The sequence below is a fragment of the Carassius auratus genome, chromosome 11 (assembly GCF_003368295.1).
Source record: "Carassius auratus strain Wakin chromosome 11, ASM336829v1, whole genome shotgun sequence".
NCBI classification, from domain to species: Eukaryota; Metazoa; Chordata; class Actinopteri; order Cypriniformes; family Cyprinidae; genus Carassius; species Carassius auratus.
In genome coordinates, this window is record NC_039253.1 from 17,942,504 (window position 1) to 17,966,446 (window position 23,943).

General features: G+C 36.1%; 2 protein-coding genes across 3 annotated transcripts in view; one reads left to right on the forward strand and one right to left on the reverse strand.

Moving 5' to 3' along the window:
• Window positions 1–7,844, reverse strand: part of LOC113111273 (tether containing UBX domain for GLUT4-like) — a 14,515-nt gene extending 6,671 nt beyond the window's left edge. The window contains exons 1-8 of the mRNA XM_026275882.1: window positions 7,728–7,844; window positions 7,279–7,334; window positions 6,842–6,956; window positions 3,107–3,207; window positions 2,502–2,559; window positions 1,859–1,932; window positions 1,293–1,776; window positions 624–683 (exon numbers count right to left, since the gene is read on the reverse strand). Of these exons, the coding sequence (XP_026131667.1) occupies window positions 624–683; window positions 1,293–1,776; window positions 1,859–1,932; window positions 2,502–2,559; window positions 3,107–3,207; window positions 6,842–6,956; window positions 7,279–7,334; window positions 7,728–7,817 (1,038 nt within the window). The 5' untranslated portion in view covers window positions 7,818–7,844. The remainder of the gene's footprint in view (window positions 1–623; window positions 684–1,292; window positions 1,777–1,858; window positions 1,933–2,501; window positions 2,560–3,106; window positions 3,208–6,841; window positions 6,957–7,278; window positions 7,335–7,727) is intronic.
• Window positions 7,845–12,050: 4,206 nt separating this feature from the next.
• Window positions 12,051–23,652, forward strand: notum1b (notum, palmitoleoyl-protein carboxylesterase b). Of its 2 annotated transcripts, XM_026275892.1 has the most exons (11): window positions 12,051–12,410; window positions 15,030–15,082; window positions 15,166–15,261; window positions 16,866–16,926; window positions 17,103–17,161; window positions 17,261–17,363; window positions 18,337–18,528; window positions 18,605–18,702; window positions 20,068–20,215; window positions 20,954–21,001; window positions 21,173–23,651. In XM_026275892.1, exons 1-11 carry the CDS (start codon window positions 12,121–12,123, stop codon window positions 21,489–21,491), a joined length of 1,467 nt encoding a protein of 488 aa, XP_026131677.1. In that variant the 5' UTR covers window positions 12,051–12,120; the 3' UTR covers window positions 21,492–23,651. The 2 variants fall into 2 exon arrangements, with proteins under 2 accessions (XP_026131677.1, XP_026131676.1); XM_026275891.1 differs by having other exon boundaries at window positions 17,103–17,363; window positions 21,173–23,652.
• Window positions 23,653–23,943: the final 291 nt, after the last annotated feature.

Here is a 23,943-nt window from a genome sequence, read left to right on the forward strand (position 1 = left end):
GATTAACTGATTCATCACGATTCACTGATTCGTCACTATTAACTGATTCATCACAATTAACTGATTCATCACGAGTCACTGATTCATCACTATTAACTGATTCATCACGATTCACTGATTCATCACTATTAACTGATTCATCACGATTCACTGATTCATCACGATTCACTGATTCATCACGAGTCACTGATTCATCACGAGTCACTGATTCATCACGAGTGAATCAAGTTGTGGAATCAGAGTTCATCTCACGATTCATTCTTAGCTGATCTGTAGGAAATTCTATGAATATGTTTGATCAATAATATAAAGTGTGTATCAATAAAGATTATACTGTATCATGTATATCTGTTGGTAAATATAGCTACACATTGCAGTATTGCTTAAAGTTATTGAGACGTTTAGAGTAATAAAGAAAAATACATTAACGAGACAATAAAACAAAACTTATTAAGTATTTTATCTTTAACCCTAAGCATAAAAATAGCACCACCTACTGACTAACATATGATCTGCATACAGGCTGATTAGAAAACAAAATACAAATGCGAATTTAGAGAAAAAAAAAGTTGTATACTGATGTCTGACTAAATGATCCTGTGAGGGACACAATGTGTTTTTACCTCCAGAAATTCATCTGTTTCCTCTTCATTCCTCGTCGCTTGTTTGGCACTGACTGATCGCTGAAACACACAAGAAACATTCAGCCTGAGAGACAGCAAACACCAGACGAGCTTGTGTTGGTGTTTGTGTGATCGAATCTAAACACGGTGATGCACGATTGAACTCAGACACAACAAAAACACAGGCTCCACTTCTCAAAGAATCAACAACAGAACAGAACGACACGCAGGAAAGAAGAACACAAAACACATGAGAAGATGTGCAGGAAAAAACACCTTTAAAAGTTTGGAATGATCAGGGTTTTGTTTCTGAAAGGAGTGTCTTCTGCTCACCAAGGACGAATTTATTTGATCAAAAGGAAAACATTAAAAATTATGAAATTTGATTGCAATACAAAACAGCTGTTTTCTATGTGAATATCTATAAAACTTTAATTTATTTCTGAGATCAAAGCTGAATTTTCAGCATCATTGCTCCAGTCTTCAGTGTCATCTTAGAATGATTTCTGAAGATCATATCAAATCAAATGCAGCCTTGAGGAGCAAAAAACACTTCTTTCAGGAACATCACTTTTGTCACATATTTGTGTGTTTTAAAATGAATTTTTTTCACATGATTAAAAAGACAAAATGTGTGACAGCAAACGAAGAAACAGGAAGTAAACGGACCTTGAGTGCATGGCTGGGTTTGGGTTTCTTGGCTTTCGGAGGACTGCCGGACACACATGATGACCATGACGTGGACGTCTTCAGTCCAGCAGTTTCTCCAAGACGTTGACCGCTTCCAGAAAATGGCACAAAGTCAGTGGGCGTGGCTGAGGGGGCGGAGCCAGGGCACTGTTGGGACGTCCCAGGGCGCTCGTCATCCTCCTTTGGCATTAGTTTGGCTTGAGGAGGCTGGTCAGTTTTGGGCCACACCCCCTGCTCTTGGCTCGAGCTTGGCTCCTCCTCTTCCGGTTTGGCAGGATGATGTTTCGGCGCGGCGGTGACCTCAGTGGGAGGAGCTGGGGTTTCCATGGGAATGGGGGCGGGCTCCTTGGGTGGTTCTGGAGGCGGTTGGGATACGGTTGTCTTGACAACAACATTCGTTGGCATAGCGACCGCATCCACAGAGGCAGCAGGACCCGAGGAGACCGAGCCTTTCAGCACATAACTAACGAACAGATTCACCATCGTTATCATCATCATAATCACGTGAGAGTGATGTGATGTCACCGCTGAGGCGAACAGCTCACCGTATGATGGCACTTCCTCCGGTGAGACCCAGAGACTTCAGAGTCGTCTTCTTCAGCGCATCCTCACCGCAGACCTACAACAACAAGACATGAAACTGCAATTTAAAGGGCATCTATTATGCAAAATTCACTTTTACATGTTGTTTAAACATAAATGTGTGTTGATAGTGTGTACACAACCACCTTATAATGATAAACATACAACGGCCGATTTTTTTGAATCCCCATAAATCATTAACAGCATCTCGGAACAAGCCATTCCCTGAATCTGTACAATGTGATGTCACATTTCACAAGCCCCGCCCCTTACTGTTAACAGACACTGCCTTATTAGCAGAGACCCCAACATTGAATGGTTCAAAATTATAAATTTCTCTATTATGCCAAAACTCATTAGGATATTAAGTAAAGATCATGTTCCATGAAGATATTTTGTAAATTTCTTACAATAAATGAAGCAAAACTTAAATTCTGATTAGTAATATGCATTGCTAAGAACTTCATTTGAAGAACTTTAAAGGCGATTTTCTCAAGATTTAGATATTTAGACTATTTATATTCATACTTCTTTCTCAAGAAGATGTCTGTGGGAACGTGCAATACGTCAGTAAATGAAGTCATTCTGATCTGATGCTGGTCTCACCTCGTCTCTCATGTAAACACACACTGGTGTGTGTCCAGATGCGTCCAGATCAGACGTCCTGTGAGGAGGAAACACATCACAGTATCTCTCAGGAGAGAACACACAGATTAAAAAATCTGTGAATTTTTCATGCTGCAATGGTTTCTGCAAGTTTTTTGACACTAATATAGCTTCAAGGATTATTGAGCAGAAAGTGTTTCCACGCCTAAAAGAACTCTATACATATGATTTTTTTTTTTTTCTGAAAAAATAATTGTAAAAAACTAAATGGTGTGTATTTTAAGGGTCTTAAAGCTTCTGCAGAGTTTCATTCGCTTACTAAAAACTATGCATTTTTTAGAAATGTTTATTTATCTACTGTCAGGACGCATTATGAGGGTTAAAGCGCTTGGCAGCGGTGCTGAGCGCTCGTAAAACGGCCCGCGAGCCTCACAGTTCACACGATCTGGCTGCGTTTAAAAACCACAGCAGGGAACTGGATTCAGCTGCAGAGGAATGTGTTTTACTTCAATCAATAGAGTCAGAAAGAACACACACATTTCACATATAAACAACATACTCAGAAATGAATCAGCTGCAGCTTTCTCTCACAGAACAACACACACCTGGTTTGAGGAAAGTGTGTCAGTAGATCCCATAACGTCTGTCCGCTCGAGAAAGAGCCTTGAAGACGAGAGCCGTCCTCCATCTGCAGCGCGATCCGCACCTGAACCACAACTTATTATTATAATGACTTATTAAGACACACTAGCATTCAAACTGTATAAAACAAGTCTCTTCTGCTCACCAAGGACACATTTATTTGATCAAAAACACAATTTAGAAATATTATTATAATTTCAAACAGTTTTTCCGTGTGAATCTGTGTTAAAGTGTAATTTATTTCTGTGATGCGTCGCTGTATTTTCAGCATCATTACATCATTTCTAATTATTATCAATGCTAAAAACTTTTTATATATTCATATTTCTTTGTAAACTGTGATACATTTTATTTTTCAGGATTCACAGATTAAAAGGAGCAGCATTTATTTGTTACAATGTAAATGTCTTTACTATCACTTTTGAATAAAATATTATTTTACTTATTTATTTTAATAATACTGACCCCAAACTTTTGAATAGTAATATATATATATTTTTGAGAAAATCGACAGGAGGAGAATTAATAATAATAATAATAATAATAATAATATATTTTTTTATTAATAAATAAATTGAAGCAAAATCTAAACAGAATTAGAGATAAAATGACTTTAGTTTATGTAGGAAGTATTAGATGTCATCAACCAAGTAGAATATTTATATAATATTATAGTTTTTTATCAACTTTGAATTGGCTTTGTTATTTTCAGTTTCAGTCTTACTTTTAGTTTATTTTACCAAAAAACTTGGTTAAAAACACATTTTTAAAGCTAATTCAATCAATGTATTCAGCACCACATAAAAAAAATCTGTTCTTCTTCAAAGTCTAAAAACACATCTCTTCATAATAAATAAAACACTTGCCCCTTTTTAGATTGCACTCTATTTATTTACTGTTTGTTTTCTTAAAAAAAAATAAAACTAACTAACACTAGCTTCTCTATTCTTTCTGTTTTCATTTAATTCATTAAAAACAGGCTTTGCCCTCATTTGTAAGTCACTTCTAAATGACTAAATGTAGACGACTGCTGAGTTCACAGGAAGTGCTGTGTGACATCACAGCTCAGGCTCGATGACATCATCAGCTCCGCCGAGCCACACGCAGTTAAACACGCACCACGAGAGCTCAGACCGCATCTGTCGTTTTACAGGACTGTGTTTATAACGGCGAGAGACAGCGAGAGGAGCGCTCTTGTGTTTGTAGCCGGATGAAAGAGAAACGAAAATCACGCTCTCGTTTGATTGAGAGATCAAGGAGAAAGACATTAATGAGCAGGCTGCTCGTAAAGCATGATGGGTAAACCACGGTCCTGCGGCCGCTCTCAGTCATGCTTTAGAAATGTGTGTGTGTGTGGTTCAGATCGAACACAAACACAGGCCTTGATGTTCTGCCCGGCTCCGTCTCGCATTCCTCTGCTCAATTACAGGCTCCTCAGCATCTCCTGCCTGCTTTTCAGGTTTTATCTCTTATGAAATGATTCTGGATCGAAGGAGAGTTTGGGTTTTTATTTACAGCATGCTTCGAGGCTTTGAAACACGTTCAAGAGTTTAATAGCGCTTGGATCGGACTCTCATTTCTCTCATGATAACTGCATTGTTATTGTGGTGTTGTTGACTTCTGATTTCCATAGATGTACAAAATATGTTTGACTGAGCAGTTTATGTTTTTAATGAATACACCAACAGTCAAACATTTGTTGAGAGGTTGACAAATTAAAAATAAACTATTTAGAAATATTATATATATATATATGCAAACACATAAAATATACTATTATATATATACATATATGTGCTTCTTTGGTGCATACTTATAAAAGTAAAAAAATTTTTTTTTCAAGAAACACAAACGAGAAAAGATGAAATCACATAAAAATTACAAAAACTTAAATGAAAATGAAAATACAGAAGCTAAAAAACATAAAAGCTTATTACAAAAAAAAATATAAAAGCTAATTCCACTGCTTCGAAAATTAATAATAAAAATTATAATAGTATATAAATATACTATTTTTACTTTACAAAACTAAAACTGGCATAAAAAATGTTTCTACGAAGCAAAAACACATACAAAATTATTCAAAAATAAACTGAAAATATTAAAATAAAAGCTCATTAAAAATAGAAACTTAAACGGTTAATAAATATACTATTTTTTTCAGTTGTCATACATACTTATAAAACTAAAATTTAAATCAAAACAATATTTTTCAGAATTTTATTTAACAAAAAACATGATTGAAAGCAAAATAAATTAATTTTAAATTTTAATCCAACATCATAAATTTTAAGATTTATGATTAAGGTCCTATTTCCTATTTTCATTTAGTTTAACCTAAAGTATCAAAATAACTTTAAAACCAAATTTAATAAAAACACTAAAAACACAAACTTACTAAATCAATGTAAAATAAAAAAGCTTTATAGCAGAAACTTTACTTTTTTCAGATTTATTTTTATTTTTATAATGAATAAACTTTACAGAGTTACTGAACTAAATTTAATCAAAATGAACTAAACTGGTATGAATAATGACTCTTATTGTCTTTTTATAGCTGAGATTGAACTTAAACAGGTATTGAGTGTTGACTGAAACCATATTATATAGTTTGCATCACTGATATCTTCTGATATCTTCCTGTCGATTGGCTGTGGAGCGATCTGTATTGTAGAAATAAATGTGAAAGCTGCATGAATAGAGCTTGAGATGAAGCTACAGTGTTTTCTGGAGGTTAAACAGCTCCTTTCACTGATTCTTCATAAACACAGAAAGGTTTGGCTCGAGTTTTAAATGCTTCCAGCCCTATTTTGGTGGGAATTACCACAGTATTACATGAGAGTATTACAAGAGATGTTCAGATGTTTACTAAACTCTCGTGTAACGTTCAGAGCTTGCGGTTAGCTTTAGCCATGTGTCAAACATGCGTCTTACTTTTTATCATATTCATATTCTTTTTATCATATTCAAGCTAATTTTAGTCAATTAAAACTCATATTTTTAATCACAATTATTTTGCTTAAAATTACTGATCAAGATTGCTGTCACTTGAGAAAATACATCTGAACTATTGCATTTGTTTTCATTTTTAATTAGTTTATTGTAATATATCAAATTAAACTACATGAAAATTAAGCTAATTTTTTTTATTTTGTATTATTTAGTATATGTATATATTATTTAAAATATTATATTATATATAAAATTTTTTGAAGTAAACAAAATAATCACCCTGTTTCATAACTAAGTTGTTATAAAATAAAAACAAATTGTTATATAAAAGGCTCTAGAAGCATCTTTAGGTTTCATAGTTACTCATTATTTAACAAAACACTCAACGACTTTTTGTTTTGTATTGATTAGTAAGAGAGGGACGCAATATTGAAAACCAAAGGCTCATTTTGGGTCAAATCTCATATTTCAGAAATGTCCCTTGCCAAAACAAAAAAAAGTATTTTATTTCTATTTTTTCTTAAGAAAGACAACTCAAAACTTTTAAAGATATTTCATTGTGTTGGTTCTTAATAAGCCTTTCATTTGCAATATTAATCTTTGAGACCCAATATGGCTCAGTTCCAGAGATTCAGTGTGGCTCCAGGAGTTATGACACATATTCTCTGCGCTCATTCTGTGTCAGTTCTGGTTAAAGCAGCCAAACTAAATCAGTTTCACTGGTGTATAAACATGCAGACACACACCGCGCTCTCAGCTCCTGTCTGCGGCCGAGAACACACCACCATCTCCAGCTTGGCATTATTGGGCAGACTGGCAAACCGCCACTGGAGAGACAAATCTAGAACGAACCTCTGAAACCTGCAGACAAAGAGAGACAGAGACAATGAGCCGCCACACACACACACACACACACACACACACAAACACATAGGCGTAATGGTTTTTATTCTGTAGAAACTGTATATTCTATCTCCCTTCACCAACCCTACACCTAACCCTAACCCTCACAGGAAACTTTGTGCATTTTTACTTTCTCAAAAAAACTCATTCTGTATGATTTATAAGTGTTTTAAAAAATGGGGACATTGGTTATGTCCTCATAAGAACCCTCTCCTTGTAATACCTGTGTCATACCCATGTCATTATACACACACACACACACACTTCAGGTTACACTCACTTGAGTCCATGTTCATCTGGATTAAAGCCATGTTTTTTACACACATCCTCAAGGACCTGCAGAACAAAGCATTTTAAAATTCATTACTTATAAATATAAAACTCATAATTTAATGTTCAAATTAACATGATAATTACAAAACTAGCATCATCAGCTGTGTCTCAAATCATAGTGAACACACCTATGCTCCCTTAATGTCTAGTGCACTAGGTAGGCAGCTCACAAGCCCTGGTGCTTACACATGGTGCCCAAAATTGATGATTTGGACATTACTATTACTCAATATGAACCGAGTGCCAAAAAGCAAAGGCTGTCTAGGACACTAGGAAGGCAGCTCACTATTTCAGCTGAGTCAGAGCGCGATTGTGCTGGGTTTGAGCCGCTGTAAACACACACAGCCCTCGCGATGAGCTTCATAAACATACCCGAGTGTGTGAAAGAGCTCGTACCTGTAATAAAGATGTGTTTGGAGACACTTTGACAGTCTGTCTCCTTCCGTTCGGAGTTAAAACTGACACCGTCGCACTGCTCGCCGCCATGACACTGTGACGTCACCGTGTTTGTTTGACAAAACTTTATGCGTTCCAGATGTACATTACACTGGGCTTATTGAGTATGCACTAAAAGTCTAAAAGTGTATCTTTGGAAACAATATATTGTATATTATATTTTACACTTAATATATTGTAAGTGTATTTATAGGAAAGAGTACTACATTATGAATTTATTTTGATACATTATTTGACACACCAATCCTTTATTTTTGGTTCTAGAAAAAGAAAATCTAATTTGTAAATTTTTTTAAAAAAATATATATTATATAATAAATACAATGTTATGTATGCATATGTATACATATTTTTCGTTTGTGTTTTATGTTTTCAAGTGTGTTATTTTAGTCCTAACTGTACTCTGACTGTGTTTATTGAAGTTTAAATAAAATACAATAAAAACAGGATGTGACATTACTCTTCATGTCATCTGAACTCTAAATAATCCGTAGTTTATATTACACTGGACTGTTTTGACCACATCATCATCATCATCCTCATAAACTGACCCCAAACATCTGAATGGATTGTTCAGTATTCGACTGAGTCTGAAAACCGCTGAATTCACAAACTGTTTCCTTGATGAGCCACAAAAATCTGGACGTTCCTACATGTGTTGTTTTGAACTTCTACAAAGAAAAGAGTATTTACAATCAACTCAGTTTATGAGGATAGAGTATTAGAGAAAGTCCCATACAGCAACAAAATAAAAAATTCTAACCAAAATATATTTTAAATATATGCTACATATACGTTGCAAACAGTAAAGCTCAAAATTTTTTATTTAATTATATGTATTTAAAAATCTTACAGTGGCCTACATTTAGACTTAATGCAAATATGGATGAAACACAGTTAGATAAGAGGTGCTTCCAGAAGTCATAGATCCTCTTCTGACTATCATTAATTCCTCATTGTCATTAGGATATGTCCCCAAAACTTCAAACTGGCTGTTATTAAGCCTCTCTTTAAAAAAAAAACACAACTTGACCCCAAAGAACTAGTTAATTATAGACCAATCTCGAATCTCCCTTTTCTGTCCAAGATACTAGAAAAGGTGGTATCCTCACAATTATATTCTTTCTTAGAGAAAAATGGTATATGTGAGGATTTCCAGTCAGGATTTAGACCGTATCATAGTACTGAGACTGCTCTCCTTAGAGTTACAAATGATCTGCTCTTATCATCTGATCGTGGGTGTATCTCTCTATTAGTTTTATTGGATCTTAGTGCTGCGTTTGACACAATTGACCACAACATTCTTTTGCATAGACTTGAACACTTTGTTGGCATCAGTGGAAGTGCATTAGCATGGTTTAAATCGTACTTATATGACCGCCATCAGTTCGTAGCAGTGAATGAAGATGTATCATATCGATCACAAGTGCAGTATGGAGTACCTCAAGGCTCAGTACTAGGGCCGCTACTCTTCACGCTTTATATGTTACCCTTGGGAGATATCATCAGGAAACATGGTGTTAGCTTTCACTGTTATGCTGATGATACTCAGCTCTATATTTCTTTGTGGTCCGGTGAAACACACCAATTTGAAAAACTAATGGAATGCATAGCCGATATAAAAAACTGGATGACGAGTAATTTCTTACTGCTAAATTCAGAAAGAACAGAGGTGTTAATTATAGGAACTAAAAACTCTGCTTGTAATAACCTAGAACACTGTCTAAGACTTGATGGCTGCTCTGTCAATTTTTCATCATCAGTTAGGAACCTAGGTGTGATATTTGATCGCAATCTTTCCTTAGAAAGCCACGTTTCTAGCATTTGTAAAACTGCATTTTTTCATCTCAAAATTATATCTAAATTACGGCCTATGCTCTCAATGTCAAATGCAGAAATGTTAATCCATGCCATTTATCCAGTCTGGATCCAGAACACCTGAGAAGAGATGATGCTGACCCTCAGATGATGCTAACCCTGAATCAACAACAGAACTAACAAATATTGCTACAAGTGTGACTGCATCATATAATAACTGTTGTTAATAATGTTCATCGTCTGGTTGATTAAGTCTTTATCTCTCTCTCTCTCTACTCTGGCATGTTCAATCTGGATGCCACTTTGAGGCAAACAAGCGTTTTAAGGAAATCATGGGGAATAGTTCAGGTTTTGTCTGTCTTCACTCCACATGCGGCTGATGATCGCTGTCTGTTCGGTGAACGTGACCTCTCTCTGGATCTCTTTGATGTAAGGCGTTCAAAAGGATCCTAATAAGTGAAGTGGAAGCCAGTCTAACGAAACAGAGGAATGCCAAATCGAGATCTTCTGGGTGTCGAAGCAGGAAAAGATGCTAAACCCATCCTATGCTTTCTAAGAACAACACTTGGAGCCACAAACATCAAACAGATCGACGCAGCACCGGCTGAGAAGAGTGACTCCATACATCTGTGAATCAAAGACAGAACCCCATCCCCTCTGGAGCTCTTCTGGATCTTTCCAATCATTCCTCTGATGTCCCCGGCCCGTGCCTCGGGCTCAGGGGCCGAGCGTCTCGTGTCGCCCGTGAGCGCGTCCATCTGCGAGTAATTTAAGCCCATGTTTTTCCTCTTAACGGGTGGGATTGTGATGGAGCAGGAGGTGTATGTCAGTGACAGCCTGGCATCCCTTTGAAGAGCCGTGGAATGAATTCCTCCCGTCACGAGGAGCTTCTGCTCGCGTCTTTATCTGTGCGCTTGATGACACAATAGTCACAACTGTGTGTTATTTTAATATCACAGAGAGTTTTTTTTTTCATATTTCAAATTAGACTTTATTTTTAGACTTCCATATTCATTTTCGCTAAAGTTTTGCTTAATTTGTTGCATGATTTCTTTGTTGCTTTTAAGTATGTCTATATAATTTTTATACATTTTACACCTTCGTCTTGTTGAAAATGTTTCTTTATTGCTAGTCATTAAGATTTACATTCATGCATTTTGCAGATGCTTTCGTCCAAAGCGACTTATATTGCATTGAAGGTATTTGATCAGTCCATGCATTTCCTGGGAATTGAACCCATGACCTTCACCAGTGCAATGGTCTGCTGTTCAAGCTGCAGGAATGCAACAAATGCGAATAAACGCTTCAGTCAAAACACGTTAGTGTAATACACTATATCTTGTTGAGTTTGTGTTCGCTTTCACCTGCCGTACAGGAGCCCTGGGGAAATGACCAGCGTCTGAGCAAACAAACAGTTGCGTCCTTATCCGTCCAGACCATCAGCAGAGGAAATAAACCTTCAGACTCTCTCCTAACGGCCGTGTTTGTCTGACCTCTCCGAGCAGAGGCCGTATGCTGCCAAACGGAAGTCATTTACTCAAATCACTGCTCGAGTGTGCTTTTCCAGTCCATTAAAAAGCTTCTGAATTTCTTTTGCATTATTTGACGAGGAAATCGGCTGCAGAGCACAAATGCACACATTATATCTCTATCAGGAACTGTATTAATATTCTGTTTATTTTTACCAGTTTCATCAGATTGAGACACACTGAAACTCTCTTAATGGAGTTTAATCCTTTAAAAATGTTTGTGTGTGTGTGTGACCCTGGACAACAAAACCAGTCATAAAATACATCATCTGAAGGCTGAATAAATAATATTTTGTCTGAGATGCAACTATTTGAAAATCTGGAATCTGAGGGAGCAAAAAAATCTGAATATTGAGAAAATCATCTTTAAAGTTGTTCAGATGAAGTTCTTAGCAATGCATATTACTAATCAAACATTACGTTTTGATATATTTATGGTAGGAAGTTTACTAAATATCTTCATGAACATGATCTTCACTTAATATCCTAATGATAATAAAAAAGTATAAGTTTGTAATTTTGTTGTGTTTGTCTCTTTTTTTTTAAAATAAGTCTGTATAGTTTTGAAATAGTCTATGACTAATTTTATTATACAAACCTTTAACTTGAGACATGATAAAACTAAAATTAGATGTATATATATATATATATATGTGATGGTTTTAGATCTAGTGAACTATAATAACCCTTTGTGAATTCTAAAGTTCATTCAGTGTTGGTTCTTCAGATGTCAGTATTCACACTAAACACTCTGAAGATCAAAGGGACACATGTGTCACTAGACCACGCCCCGTTTGACCAGCCCTCTCTGCTGATTGGCAGTCTGTACAGGACTGTACACGCCCCTCTGCCAGCCGATTGGCTGAGAGGGCTGCAATAAAAACCCTGAGTAATGAGCCCATGAGGGAGACGGACACTTGCTGTGATCTGAACGCAGGAGGAGGACATTCAGTTCACTTCAGGATGAGACGATCCAGATTGTTTTTATGAACCTCCTGTGGATTTACAGAAGCATGGAGATGATCCGAGTTCTGCTGGTTCTGCTGGTTCTGGGGTCGGCGGAGGGCAGGAGGGTTCGGGGTCAGCGGACTCAGACACCCGAGAGCTTTCCTCTGGACTTCACAGCTGTGGAGGGAAACGTGGAGAGCTTCATGACTCAGGTGAAGAACTTGGCTCAATCCCTGTATCCCTGCTCGACTCAGAAACTGGACCAGGAGATGAAGCTTCAGTTCCTGAGGAACACATCGGTCACCTGTAATGATGGTTCACCTGCTGGGTCAGTGATGCTTCCTCTATGTTTCTGTGTGGTGTAGTGGTCAAGCATCTGCTGAAGGGAAGGTTGCAGGTTCAAAGCTCACAGGGGTTGAGCCATTATCCATCGCTGTGAAAAATATCAGCAACGCAAACTATACAAATATGTTGCAAACGTCATGAAAAACATGATTTCTAAATGTTTTTTTTTTTTGTTATATGAACATCAATGAAGGATTCCATTTTATAATTTAGCAAAAAATACAAGAATGTTACTTCTAAATGTTCCCTCAATAATTTAATTTTACAATTTAACAAATCTTTTTTTTTCTTCTAATTTATGAAGAGGTTGAAGGAACATAAAAGTTTGTTATTTTGCAAATGTTACTTTTTGAAGGTTCTCTGAATGTTTCTGAAACAGGAAGGATTATTCCAAAAAATCAATCAAATCAACAATCGTTCAACTATAACATTTCAAGAAAAAAAAATTACAGATGATTTTGTGAAGATTTTGGGAACTACTTCATTAACGTTTGTGCGTAACTTTGAGAACGTTCTGAGAACGTGAGAACACACTGTTAGCTAGGAACATATAATTAAGTTAAAACAAATCTCTACCTATCTATAAGTATGGTGATACAGTTCTATAGATTGTCTATCTATAGTAATTCCATGGTAAAGGACTTTTATGTACATGTTGTCACAGGTGTTTTTGAAGGTTTATATGTGTATGGTGTTCTTATTTTATTCAAATCTACTATTTCGATAAGAGAGCTCTCTTTTAATAGCACGAGCCAGATAATTAGGCCTAATTACCGAAACCGCCATAATTAAAGTCAAACCGAAGCGAGAATCATTCCCCACATTCCCAGACAGCAGCAGAGATGTCCCGGATGATGCGGTGGGGTCCGTCTCGGCATCTTCTGGGACACTCACGGTTTGGAGGGAAAGTGTGCAACGCACGCGCCGCAGGTGGGAGGAGTGACGTCACGCGCACGTGTTCGATCGGCGACTTTCAGAATCTTGAAAAATCATGAAGCCAATCCAAAAACACATAAAATCTTTACCATGTCTTATGAAATTGACTCATAAAGATAGATGTATTTGGCCCATTTTTTTATTCTTCCAATTATGCAATGCATGTCATTCTTATTATATATATATATATATATATATATATATATATATATATATATATATATATATATATATATATATATATATATATATATATATATATATATATATATATATATGTATGTGTGTGTGTGTGTGTGTATACAAAAATGGTGAAGCAGGTTTGAAAAGCTCCAGTTTAAACACATCAAAGGGATTCCAGCAAACCAGACACTGATCTTTATATGAGCCAGGTCTGACACACACACCCACACACACACACACACACACTCATACACACGCACGCGGCCGCACACACTCAACCGCACAACAACAAACATGGGATAACCACATTTACCCTCACATAGACTTCTGCCTACATCTGAGCCCTCACACACACACACACACACACACACACACACACTCTAGTTTCGTACATTCATATTCAGAAAGCTGTTTGTCTGAGTGCCCACCCATAATAACAGAATGACTGCTGACACTTATTTGTTCTGTTCTCTCTCTCTCTTCTACTAAAAGATGAAACGATCTCTGTCTGATGTCTTTATTCTGATCTCTTCACGCTCCAGCTTGATGTCTGTAAACACACACACACACACACACACACACAGAGAGAGAGAGCGATGTTCAGAATTCAGTTCATGAGATTGAATTAAACTGAATGAACCACAACACACAGGAAGTTGAGCCGGAATCTGAACTGGAATGACAGGAGGAATTTCATCAGTGCTTTCTGGGAAATTAAGTTTTTCCATTTCTAAAGTAAATACATATACTGTAAACTAATTGTAAAGTGCAGAATTTCTGTCACTTCAAAAAGAAAATTCTGCATCCTCTTCTTAATTCACACACATTCAATTCAGTTTTGAACAGATCGGTTCGATTCACACTGAATAAATCACTCTTTTAGAATCAGTTCTTCTTTTAATGATTCAGTTGATCTTGTGTTTCATATTTTGACTTCATTTATTCGTATTACTGATGCATTGATTATTATAACAGGCTAATTTGCATCTCTGATCGCTTCAGACAGACTCTTCAGTGTAAAACTGTGTTCAACACTGATAATAATCAGAAATGTTTCTTGAGCAGTAAATCATCATATTATTCTGATTTCTGAAGATCATGTGACACTGAAGACTGGAGGAATGATGCTGAAAATACAGCGGAGCATCACAGAAATACATTACACAATTACACATATAAAACAGCTGTTTAAAACTATAATAATAATTCTCAAATTGTTTTTTATTTTTGATCCAATAAATGCAACCCTGGTGAGCAGAAAAGTCATAAAGTCTTGATTATTCAAAACAAATATTTTCATTCATGTATTTAGCAAATGTTTTTATCCAGATCAGCTCACACTCAAGGTACCAATCAGGTGCTTTACCTGGGAATCGAACCCATGACTTTGCTGTTGCGAACACCACAAACTACTCTTGTACAAGAATGCATCAGAATTAAAAAAACCATGATACTGATCATATTTATGTGTTTTCTGATACAGCTACTACATAAAGGAGTCACGAGGCAGCCGGCGATGGCTGATGTTCCTGGAGGGTGAGTGAATCAGAGGATCGTGTGTGTGTGTGTGTGTGTGTGTGTGTGTGTGTGATCTGACGCTGTGTGTTTGTGTTGTTCAGGTGGCTGGTACTGCTTCAGTAAACACACCTGTGACAGCAGATACGAGACCATGAGGCGACTCATGAGCTCCAGCAAATGGCCTCTCACCAGGACAGGTCAGTCACGACCTCTGACCTCTGACCTTACAACCTGACCTCTGGCCAGTTTTTATTTCATGATCACATGAAAATCAACTTCAGACAGTCACTCAACTATCATTTCAGAATTTCTAAAAAAAAATAAAAATAAATCATGACACTTTTATCTTAAAAATTTTAATAAATTGTTTATGAATCATCCATTTATCATTATTCATTAATTATCTTATCAATGAATTATTATTTGTTTTAAATTATTAAAATATCATTAAATTTTTTTTAAAATTCAACACCCCAAAAAATGTTTTGTTAAACATTTCATAAATTGTAGTTAAATCTATTTTTTAATTAGACATGCTTTTTCATTACAAAAATCAAAGGTGTAGAATTTGTTAGGGACGTGTCATAGCATGACATACCTCACCTGAATATGTTATCTTTGAAATTGAAATATGGATTTTGGTTTGTAAACATCACACTTTTTTCGCTTATTTCAGTTAATATCGTAATTTCAATTAAATACACTTTATTGTCCCCAATGGGAAACTTTGTCTTGGACTCTGCGCATACACATACACTGATCAACATTACATTGCATAATAAAAAGTCAACATACATTCCAAGCCACAATAACAACCATAACCAACAAGGGGTTACATAAACAAATTACATGTTTAAAAGTCCTATTGACATATTGTATGTACAAAAGATTTCTTAAAAGGGTTGTATCAGTGGTGTTTAAGTCTACTGTTCATATTTGTCACCGCTTTAATAGGTTCCCAGTACTTACTTTTTTAATTTAGTCGAGGTGAGATCTGCTTCAAAACAGTGAAAGCTAACACCATGTTTCCTGATGATATCTCCCAAGGGTAACATATAAAGCGTGAAGAGTAGCGGCCCTAGTACTGAGCCTTGAGGTACTCCATACTGCACTTGTGATCGATATGGTACATCTTCATTCACTGCTACGAACTGATGGCGGTCATATAAGTACGATTTAAACCATGCTAATGCACTTCCATTGATGCCAACAAAGTGTTCAAGTCTATGCAAAAGAATGTTGTGGTCAATTGTGTCAAACACGGCACTAAGATCCAATAAAACTAATAGAGAGATACACCCACGATCAGACAGATGCTGTGACATGATCCAATATCAGACACTACTAAATTGTCCCTAGAAACAACTTTAATCAAACAATGAAATGTCTGTTGTCTGCCGTTATGTCCACCAACGCCAAAATCAAACCTACACCCTTCGAGAAAAAATAAATGTAACATTAAAACTGAATTTAAAAAAAGTAAACTGGAAAAAATGGAATTCAGAAAAGCAAATAAATTTGGGGAATAAAACAGAAATCCCCAAAAAAAAGTTTTATGGAGAAAAATAAAGGCCCTAAAAATGTATTTTTGGTTAAACATTTAATAATATATCACATTAGCTAAGTTTCATGATTTTTGTTTATTAGACAGGCAACATCTTGCCAAGTGCACGGCAACACCCTAGCAACACTCAGAGCATTCTAACAACAGGGGGGCGTGTCCAAAAACAGTGTATTCTGAGTGTCAGAACTTCTAAACATGAAAACCATGTGTGTGTGTGTGTGTGTGTGTGTGTTTCAGGAACAGGGATCCTGTCATCTCAGCCGGAGGAGAATCCACACTGGTGGAACGCTAACACAGTGTACGATTATGACTTTATACACAGATAATAATATTTCGTATCCCATAACCCTCTCAGAGAATGACCAGCATCTTTACATTTTGCTTACAGTTTTTTATTTATTTTTTAGTTTCTATTTCAGCATTTCACAGTGAATTCGATGTCATCTCTCATGAATTGTTCATCTGTGTGTGCAGGTTTGTGCCGTACTGCTCCAGTGATGTTTGGAGCGGCTCCACAGCGAAGACAGACCAGAGTAAAACACACACACACACACACAGTGTTCATCATTCACATTCATCGTGTGTACGTGTATGTAACGTGTGTGTGTGTGTGTGTGTCTCTCTGTGTTCAGATGAATATGCATTCATGGGTTCTCAGATCATTGAGGAGGTCATTAAGGAGCTGGTGACCAAAGGTCTGGACGGTGCTAAAGTGCTGCTTCTAGCCGGGAGCAGGTGACCAATCACTGAAAATTATTTTAATATGTGCCTTTAGGTTTAATTATGATGTTCAAGTTTTTGCACATAAAAAGGGGTGTGTCTTTTGAGGCTTGTCAGTAATCAGCCGCTGTTCTGATTGGCTAACATCAATGCATAGAAAACCGTATCAATGCCTCCTCGCTATGCATGTGAGTGTTTTGAAAACCTGTAAAAACACCCAGGTCATTTCCAGACGAAGCATTATGAACTCATTTGTTGATGGCAGTCAGATCTAGTAACACTTCATCCATCAGCAAATGTTTCTTTGTGAACTCTCCATGACACTGAACCTTGATTACTAAACAAAACCCTCAGACACGATCTGGGAAGCCCTTAAACATAAACTATCCACGTGTTCCTTCAAGGCAAAGACAGATCTAATGTGAGCTGTGAGGCTTTTAATCATTGCTTTATGCTCACAAGTGAAAATGTTATGTTTTTTTAAAATACCTATTTGGCTTTATTTTAACAGGTTATATTCTATTTCAAATATTATACATTTATTAGTTAAATACTTATAATCTTTTATTCAAATTCATTAGTTTTTCTAAATTTAAGTCGTTCATTAAATGTTTACATTTTATTTCGGCTTTATTTCAATTGATATTACTTTCACAACTTCAATATAGTGCCAAATTTGTATATTCAATATAATCAATTTAAAATGTCATGTCTACATTTCTATAAATCTTAGATGAGTTTGTTTCTTCATCAGGTTTGTAGAAATGTAGCATTGCATCAGTGTCTCATCAATGGATGCTCTGCAGTGAATGGGTGCCGTCAGAATGAGAGTCTGATAAAAACATCACAATAATCCACAGCACTCCAGTCCATCAGTGAACATCTGGAGAAGACAAAAGATGAAACACATCCAGCATTAAGATGATTTTAACTCAAACACATAGAGTCTATAATCCATAATAACACTTCTACTGTGTTGTGTCTTCAGTGCCGGTGGTACCGGGGTGCTGCTGAATGTGGACCGTGTGTCGGAGCTGCTGGAGGATCTGGGTCTCGGTTCGGTCCAGGTTCGGGGTCTGGCGGACTCGGGCTGGTTTCTGGATCATAAACAGTACCGCTTCACCGACTGCATCGACACGATCAGCTGTGCTCCGACAGAGGCCATCAAGAGAGGAGTGCGGTAAGACACGCACTCATCCACACGTGTTCATGCTGTTATACAGTATATGGGACCGTGTGCTGTGTTTTATGTTCAGATATTGGAACAGCGTGGTTCCGGAGCGCTGCAGTCACGTGTATAACGGCGAGGACTGGAACTGCTTCTTTGGCTATAAGGTTCAGCCCACACTCAAGAGTATGTGACTCTACAGCGCCCTCCAGTGTCTCAATCACAACACACCACTGAACACTAACTGAACACTAACTGAACACTAACTGATAAAGCAATAAACCACAAGAAGCCGGGGTTTACAGTGAATTTATAACAGCTGAGAGGCCGTGGTAGGTACAAAATGTTATAAATTCAGAGTAAACTACAGCTTCATGGGGCTTCTTGTTTTTATAAAACGGTTATTCCATACACGTAGTAAGGTTTCACAAAATAAAAGAGCAAATAAAGTGTAATGATATTAATAACAACAGTATTCTTCCACCAAACAATGTAGCTCCTCAGAAACAGTTGTTGTTGTAACAAAGTGGTTGCCGAGCAACACACAAACATAAACAAAGGTGTGTGTTACTTTGTAGCATAATTAACAACAGCTTCAAGCGCAGCTCAGCCAATCAGAATCAAGGAGCGGAATTCTCTGTTTCATAAAAATAATTTTACAGTAGTTCGTTATTTTAGTATTTTTGATATACCATTATAGATTTTGTGAATTAAATTATATTTTATATGTCTCTTTATATTTGAATTTCAGTTATTTTGTTGATTGCTTCTGTCATTTTATTGTAATATTAGCCTATAGTTTATTTAGTTTTAATATGTCCAGATAAACTATAGAAAACCGAGAAACTATGCTTTAGCCTTCTATTTTATTTCAGCTTTATTTCAGTTAGGCTCATTATGGTCAACTAATATTAAATCTAAAAAGACTAAAAACACTTTTGCTATTTAAAATCAAATAAGCATTAACGGAAATAAGTTTAAGGATTTTTTTTATTGTTTTATATATTTCAGATTAGGTTTATTTAATTTCAAGTAATTAATTATTTTTTAATGTGGTTTTAGAATAAAGCTGGATAAAATAAATGTCAGAAATGTCAGATGAAAAAGCTTTTAGAAAACTTTTTATTTTTATTATTTTTTTTTTGTTGAAAATTCTAAACATTGCCTTGGCAGCTAACTGAAATAAATAAACAAAAAATATATTCAAAGCTATATAGATTTTTTTTTTAAACTAATGACAAAAAAATTTTTTTAAACGTAAACTAAAACTAATATAAAACTATTTTAAAACTGACTTTTTAACAATAATTTATTATACTGCAAAACCATTATTGTCTTGAATCTGACAAAAGGGTGATGAGCATCTCTCTTTCTCTCTCTGTCTCTCGCCCGCTCTATCTCTCTCTCTCTGTGTCTCTCGCCCGCTCTCTCTCCCTCTCTCTCACACTCTCTCTCTTTCTCTCTCTCTCTCTGTGTCTCTCGCCCGCTCTCTCTCTCACTCTGTCTCTGTGTCTCTCTCTCTCTCTCTCTCGCCCGCTCTCTCTCTCTCAGGGCCGGTGTTTGTGGTTCAGTGGTTGTTCGATGAGGCTCAGCTGATGGTTGATAATGTCCATCTGACGGGTCAGCCGGTGCAGGAGGGTCAGTGGAGATACATCCAGAACCTGGGCAGTGAACTCAGAAACACTCTCAAAAACGTCCCGTAAGTGTCTCTGCTCCTCTCAGATCTGTGATCTCAGCAAATCCAACATAATTTACAGTCAAACCATTATCTGACTGGCCCTTGACTGAATTGATTGACAAAAAATACTATTATAACCCCATACAACATAAAACTATTTCTTTTGAGAGGTCAATGTGCAATCATGCAAATAATATCACAACAACAATGATTATATATATATATATATATATATATATATATATATATATATATATACAGTACATACCAAAAGTTTGGAAACATTACTATTTTTAATGTTTTTGAAAGAAGTTTCTTCTGCTCATCAAGCCTGCATTTATTTGATCAAAAATACAGAAAAAAACAGTAATATTGTGAAATATTATTACAACTTAAAACAATAGTTTTCTATTTGAATATACTTTAAAAAAAAAATATTCCTGTGATGCAAAGCTGAATTTTCAGCATCATTCCTCCAGCTTCAGTGTCACATGTAACATCAGTCGATCACATGATCATTTAGAAATCATTCTCATATTCTGATTTATTATGAGTGTTGGAAACAGTTCTGCTGTCTCATATATTTGATCAATAAAAGGTTCAAAAGAACTGCATTTATTCAAAATTAAAAAATCTAATAATATATATTCTAATAATATATTTTCTTTAGTATCACTTTTTATCAATTTAACAATTTAATTTTAGATATACAAAATAATTCAACTTGAAAACTCTACCTGATCTTGTTTTGATTGACAGGGCCATGTTTGCTCCTGCCTGTTTGTCTCATGAGATCATCACAAGAAGGTGAGTATGCAGCGAGTGTGTGTTCACTTGCTCTTTATCTCACTAGGCATGTTATAAATGCAAAAAATACACATTTATTTCAGTTATGCATTATCATAATGAATAATTTTCTGGAGCAGAGGTAGACAAGAATGACCCCTAACAGACTGAGGTGTTCTGTTGTTCCTCTAGTTATTGGATGGACATCCATGTTAAAGGTACCTCACTTCCTCGAGCGCTGCAGTGCTGGGACCGCAGCCTCCGTCACCACGGCAACAGCAGCAGCAGCAGCATTCAGGCTCCGCCCCGGGGCTGCCCCCTTCACTTGATTGACAGCTGCCCGTGGCCCCACTGCAACCCCTCCTGCCCCACCATCAGAGAGCAGCTGACGGGGCAAGAGATGAGCGTCATCCAGTTCCTCACGCACCTGGGCTTCGATGTGCAGCGCGTGGCACAGCAGCAGGGCATGGAGCCCCACAAACTACTGGGCATGCTCAGTAACGGCACCTGACTGGAGCAGCTGATGTGTGTCCAATGACTGATGATCAGTGAGGGGGCCAAAAATCAGGATTCAGTGAAGCTAAAATAATCCCAAATCCAGACAGAACATTTCCAATCAGGGACAATATTACTTCTATAAGGACAAGGTTTATGACCTTTGTTAAATTAGGCATTTAGTAGATGTTTTATTCTTACTATTTTTAGATTATGGCAGAAATAGTAAGAGTTGCATGATAGTAGTACCTTGTTCTGAAAACAGCAACTTTAGCCATTGAATCACTGACAGCAGTTTTGTTAGAAAATACTGGTTTGTTTGGGAGCAACTGAAATAGTTTGTAATAGAGCAACTGACATGCTTTATGAATGAGTCATTGAATCATTGACTCAACCGACTCATTCAAAACAGATGATTCATTTGGCAACAAAGTAACTGTCTTTATAAATGAGTCATTGAATCATTGACTCAACTGATTCATTCAAAACAGATGATTAATTCGGCAACAAAGTAACTGTCTTTATAAATGAGTCATTGAATCATTGACTCAACCGACTCATTCAAAACAGATGATTCATTCGGCAACAAAGTAACTGTCTTTATAAATGAGTCATTGAATCATTGACTCAACTGATTCATTCAAAACAGATGATTAATTCGGCAACAAAGTAACTCTTTACAAATGAGTCATTGAATCATTGACTCAACCGATTAATTCAAAACAGATGATTCATTCGGCAACAAAGTAACTGACTGTCTTTACAAATGAGTCATTGAATTGTTGACTCAACCGATTCATTCAAAACAGATGATTCATTCGGCAACAAAGTAACTGACTGTCTTTACAAATGAGTCATTGAATCATTGACTCAACCGATTCATTCAAAAAAAGATGGTTAATTTGCCATTTTAAGCCAGTGACTTGCTGAATTCAGAAACCAATACTAGTATACAACTCTTACTAATTGTAGGACATCTTTGCATGGCATGAATAGTAAGAGTTGAGTGTTAGTAGTACAAGACTGTCCCAACTGTCTTTATGAATGGATCAATGAATCAATTACAAAACAATTCATTAAAAAAACGGTTTTATAAATGAATCATTAAATCATTGATTCACCAGAATTCTTTAAAATGATTGATTCATTCAGGTACGAAGCAAGTGACAGTCTTTGTGAATAAGTGACTGAATCATTGACTCAACTGATTTGTTCTAAAAAGCTGAATAGTTCAGGAACCAAACTCCACTGTGTTGAACAGAGATGCAATGGTTATGCTGTTTTGCTGGTGGAATATTGTGTCAAAAATGTATGTCTCTTAATATTAATTTATAGAGTACATTTATTAATTATATATCATTGTATACCAATAGACATGCATTACAGACTGGACTGTCTGACCATTAACCCAGCATACAGCCACCTTATAAAGAGCTAAGGTCTCCATATTCTCCAGAATCAGGTTAACAGTGGCGCCCTCTACTGGACACTCCGTGGACTGCAGCAACAGCAGACACTTGTCTTTCTCTGCGGATGAAGGACGGGTCAAACTCTCTGATGCTTTCACTTCATCCCATAATAATGAAGCACTTTCACAACAACCTCAGATAAATACTGGACATTCAGAGACCACCATCATCAGAGACACAAACATGTTTATATGAACATCTCTCACTAAGCTGACTGGATAAATTATCTAGAGAAGACAACGGCTGCTTGAATCACAGAATCTCACCAAACCTGTCAAGAACATGCACAATGTGTGTGTGTAGTATATTATATTATTAAAAAGTAAAAAAAATAAAATAAATACATGTTAATAAAAAATGAATACTTTAAATATTAAAAAAAATATTTTTTGTATAAAAAAAATATATTTGCAATATTCTTGACAGGTTTCTTGACATTCACCTTCAGCTTTTCTATTGTGATTTGTAGAATATGTTCAAATATAAGACAAACTTAAGCTACATTATGTTATTTATTTCATGTAAATCATATTTATGAGTGTTTCAGAAAGAAGCGATTTTGTGTAAAATGTATATACCTGTTGAACATCGCCATTTCATTTGCATGCCTTCATAAAAGATATTAATTATTATCATTATGGCCAAAGATGTGTTTTATTATTTATATCCATACAGGTGCTGGTCATATAATTAGAATATCATCAAAAAGTTGATTTCACTAATTCCATTCAAAAAGTTGTATATTATATTCATTCATTACACACAGACTGATTTCTTTTAAATTTGATGATCATAACTAAGGAAAATCTCAAATTCAGTATCTCAGAAAATTAGAATATAACTTAAAACCAACACAAAGAAAGGATTTTTAGAAATCTTGGCAAATGAAAAGCATGAAGATGAAAAGTATGAGCATGTACAGCACTCAATACTTAGTTGTGTCTCTTTTGTCTGAATGACTGCAGCAATGCGGCGTGGCGTGGAGTGGATCAGTCTGTG

Coding starts and splice junctions, on each gene's coding strand:
- notum1b (XM_026275891.1), top strand. CDS start 12,121: ATGAACCTCCTGTGGATTTACAGAAGCATGGAGATGATCCGAGTTCTG. Junction 15,083..15,165: donor ATGGCTGATGTTCCTGGAGG/GTGAGTGAATCA, acceptor TGTGTTGTTCAG/GTGGCTGGTACTGCTTCAGT. Junction 15,262..16,865: donor ATGGCCTCTCACCAGGACAG/GTCAGTCACGAC, acceptor TGTGTGTTTCAG/GAACAGGGATCCTGTCATCT.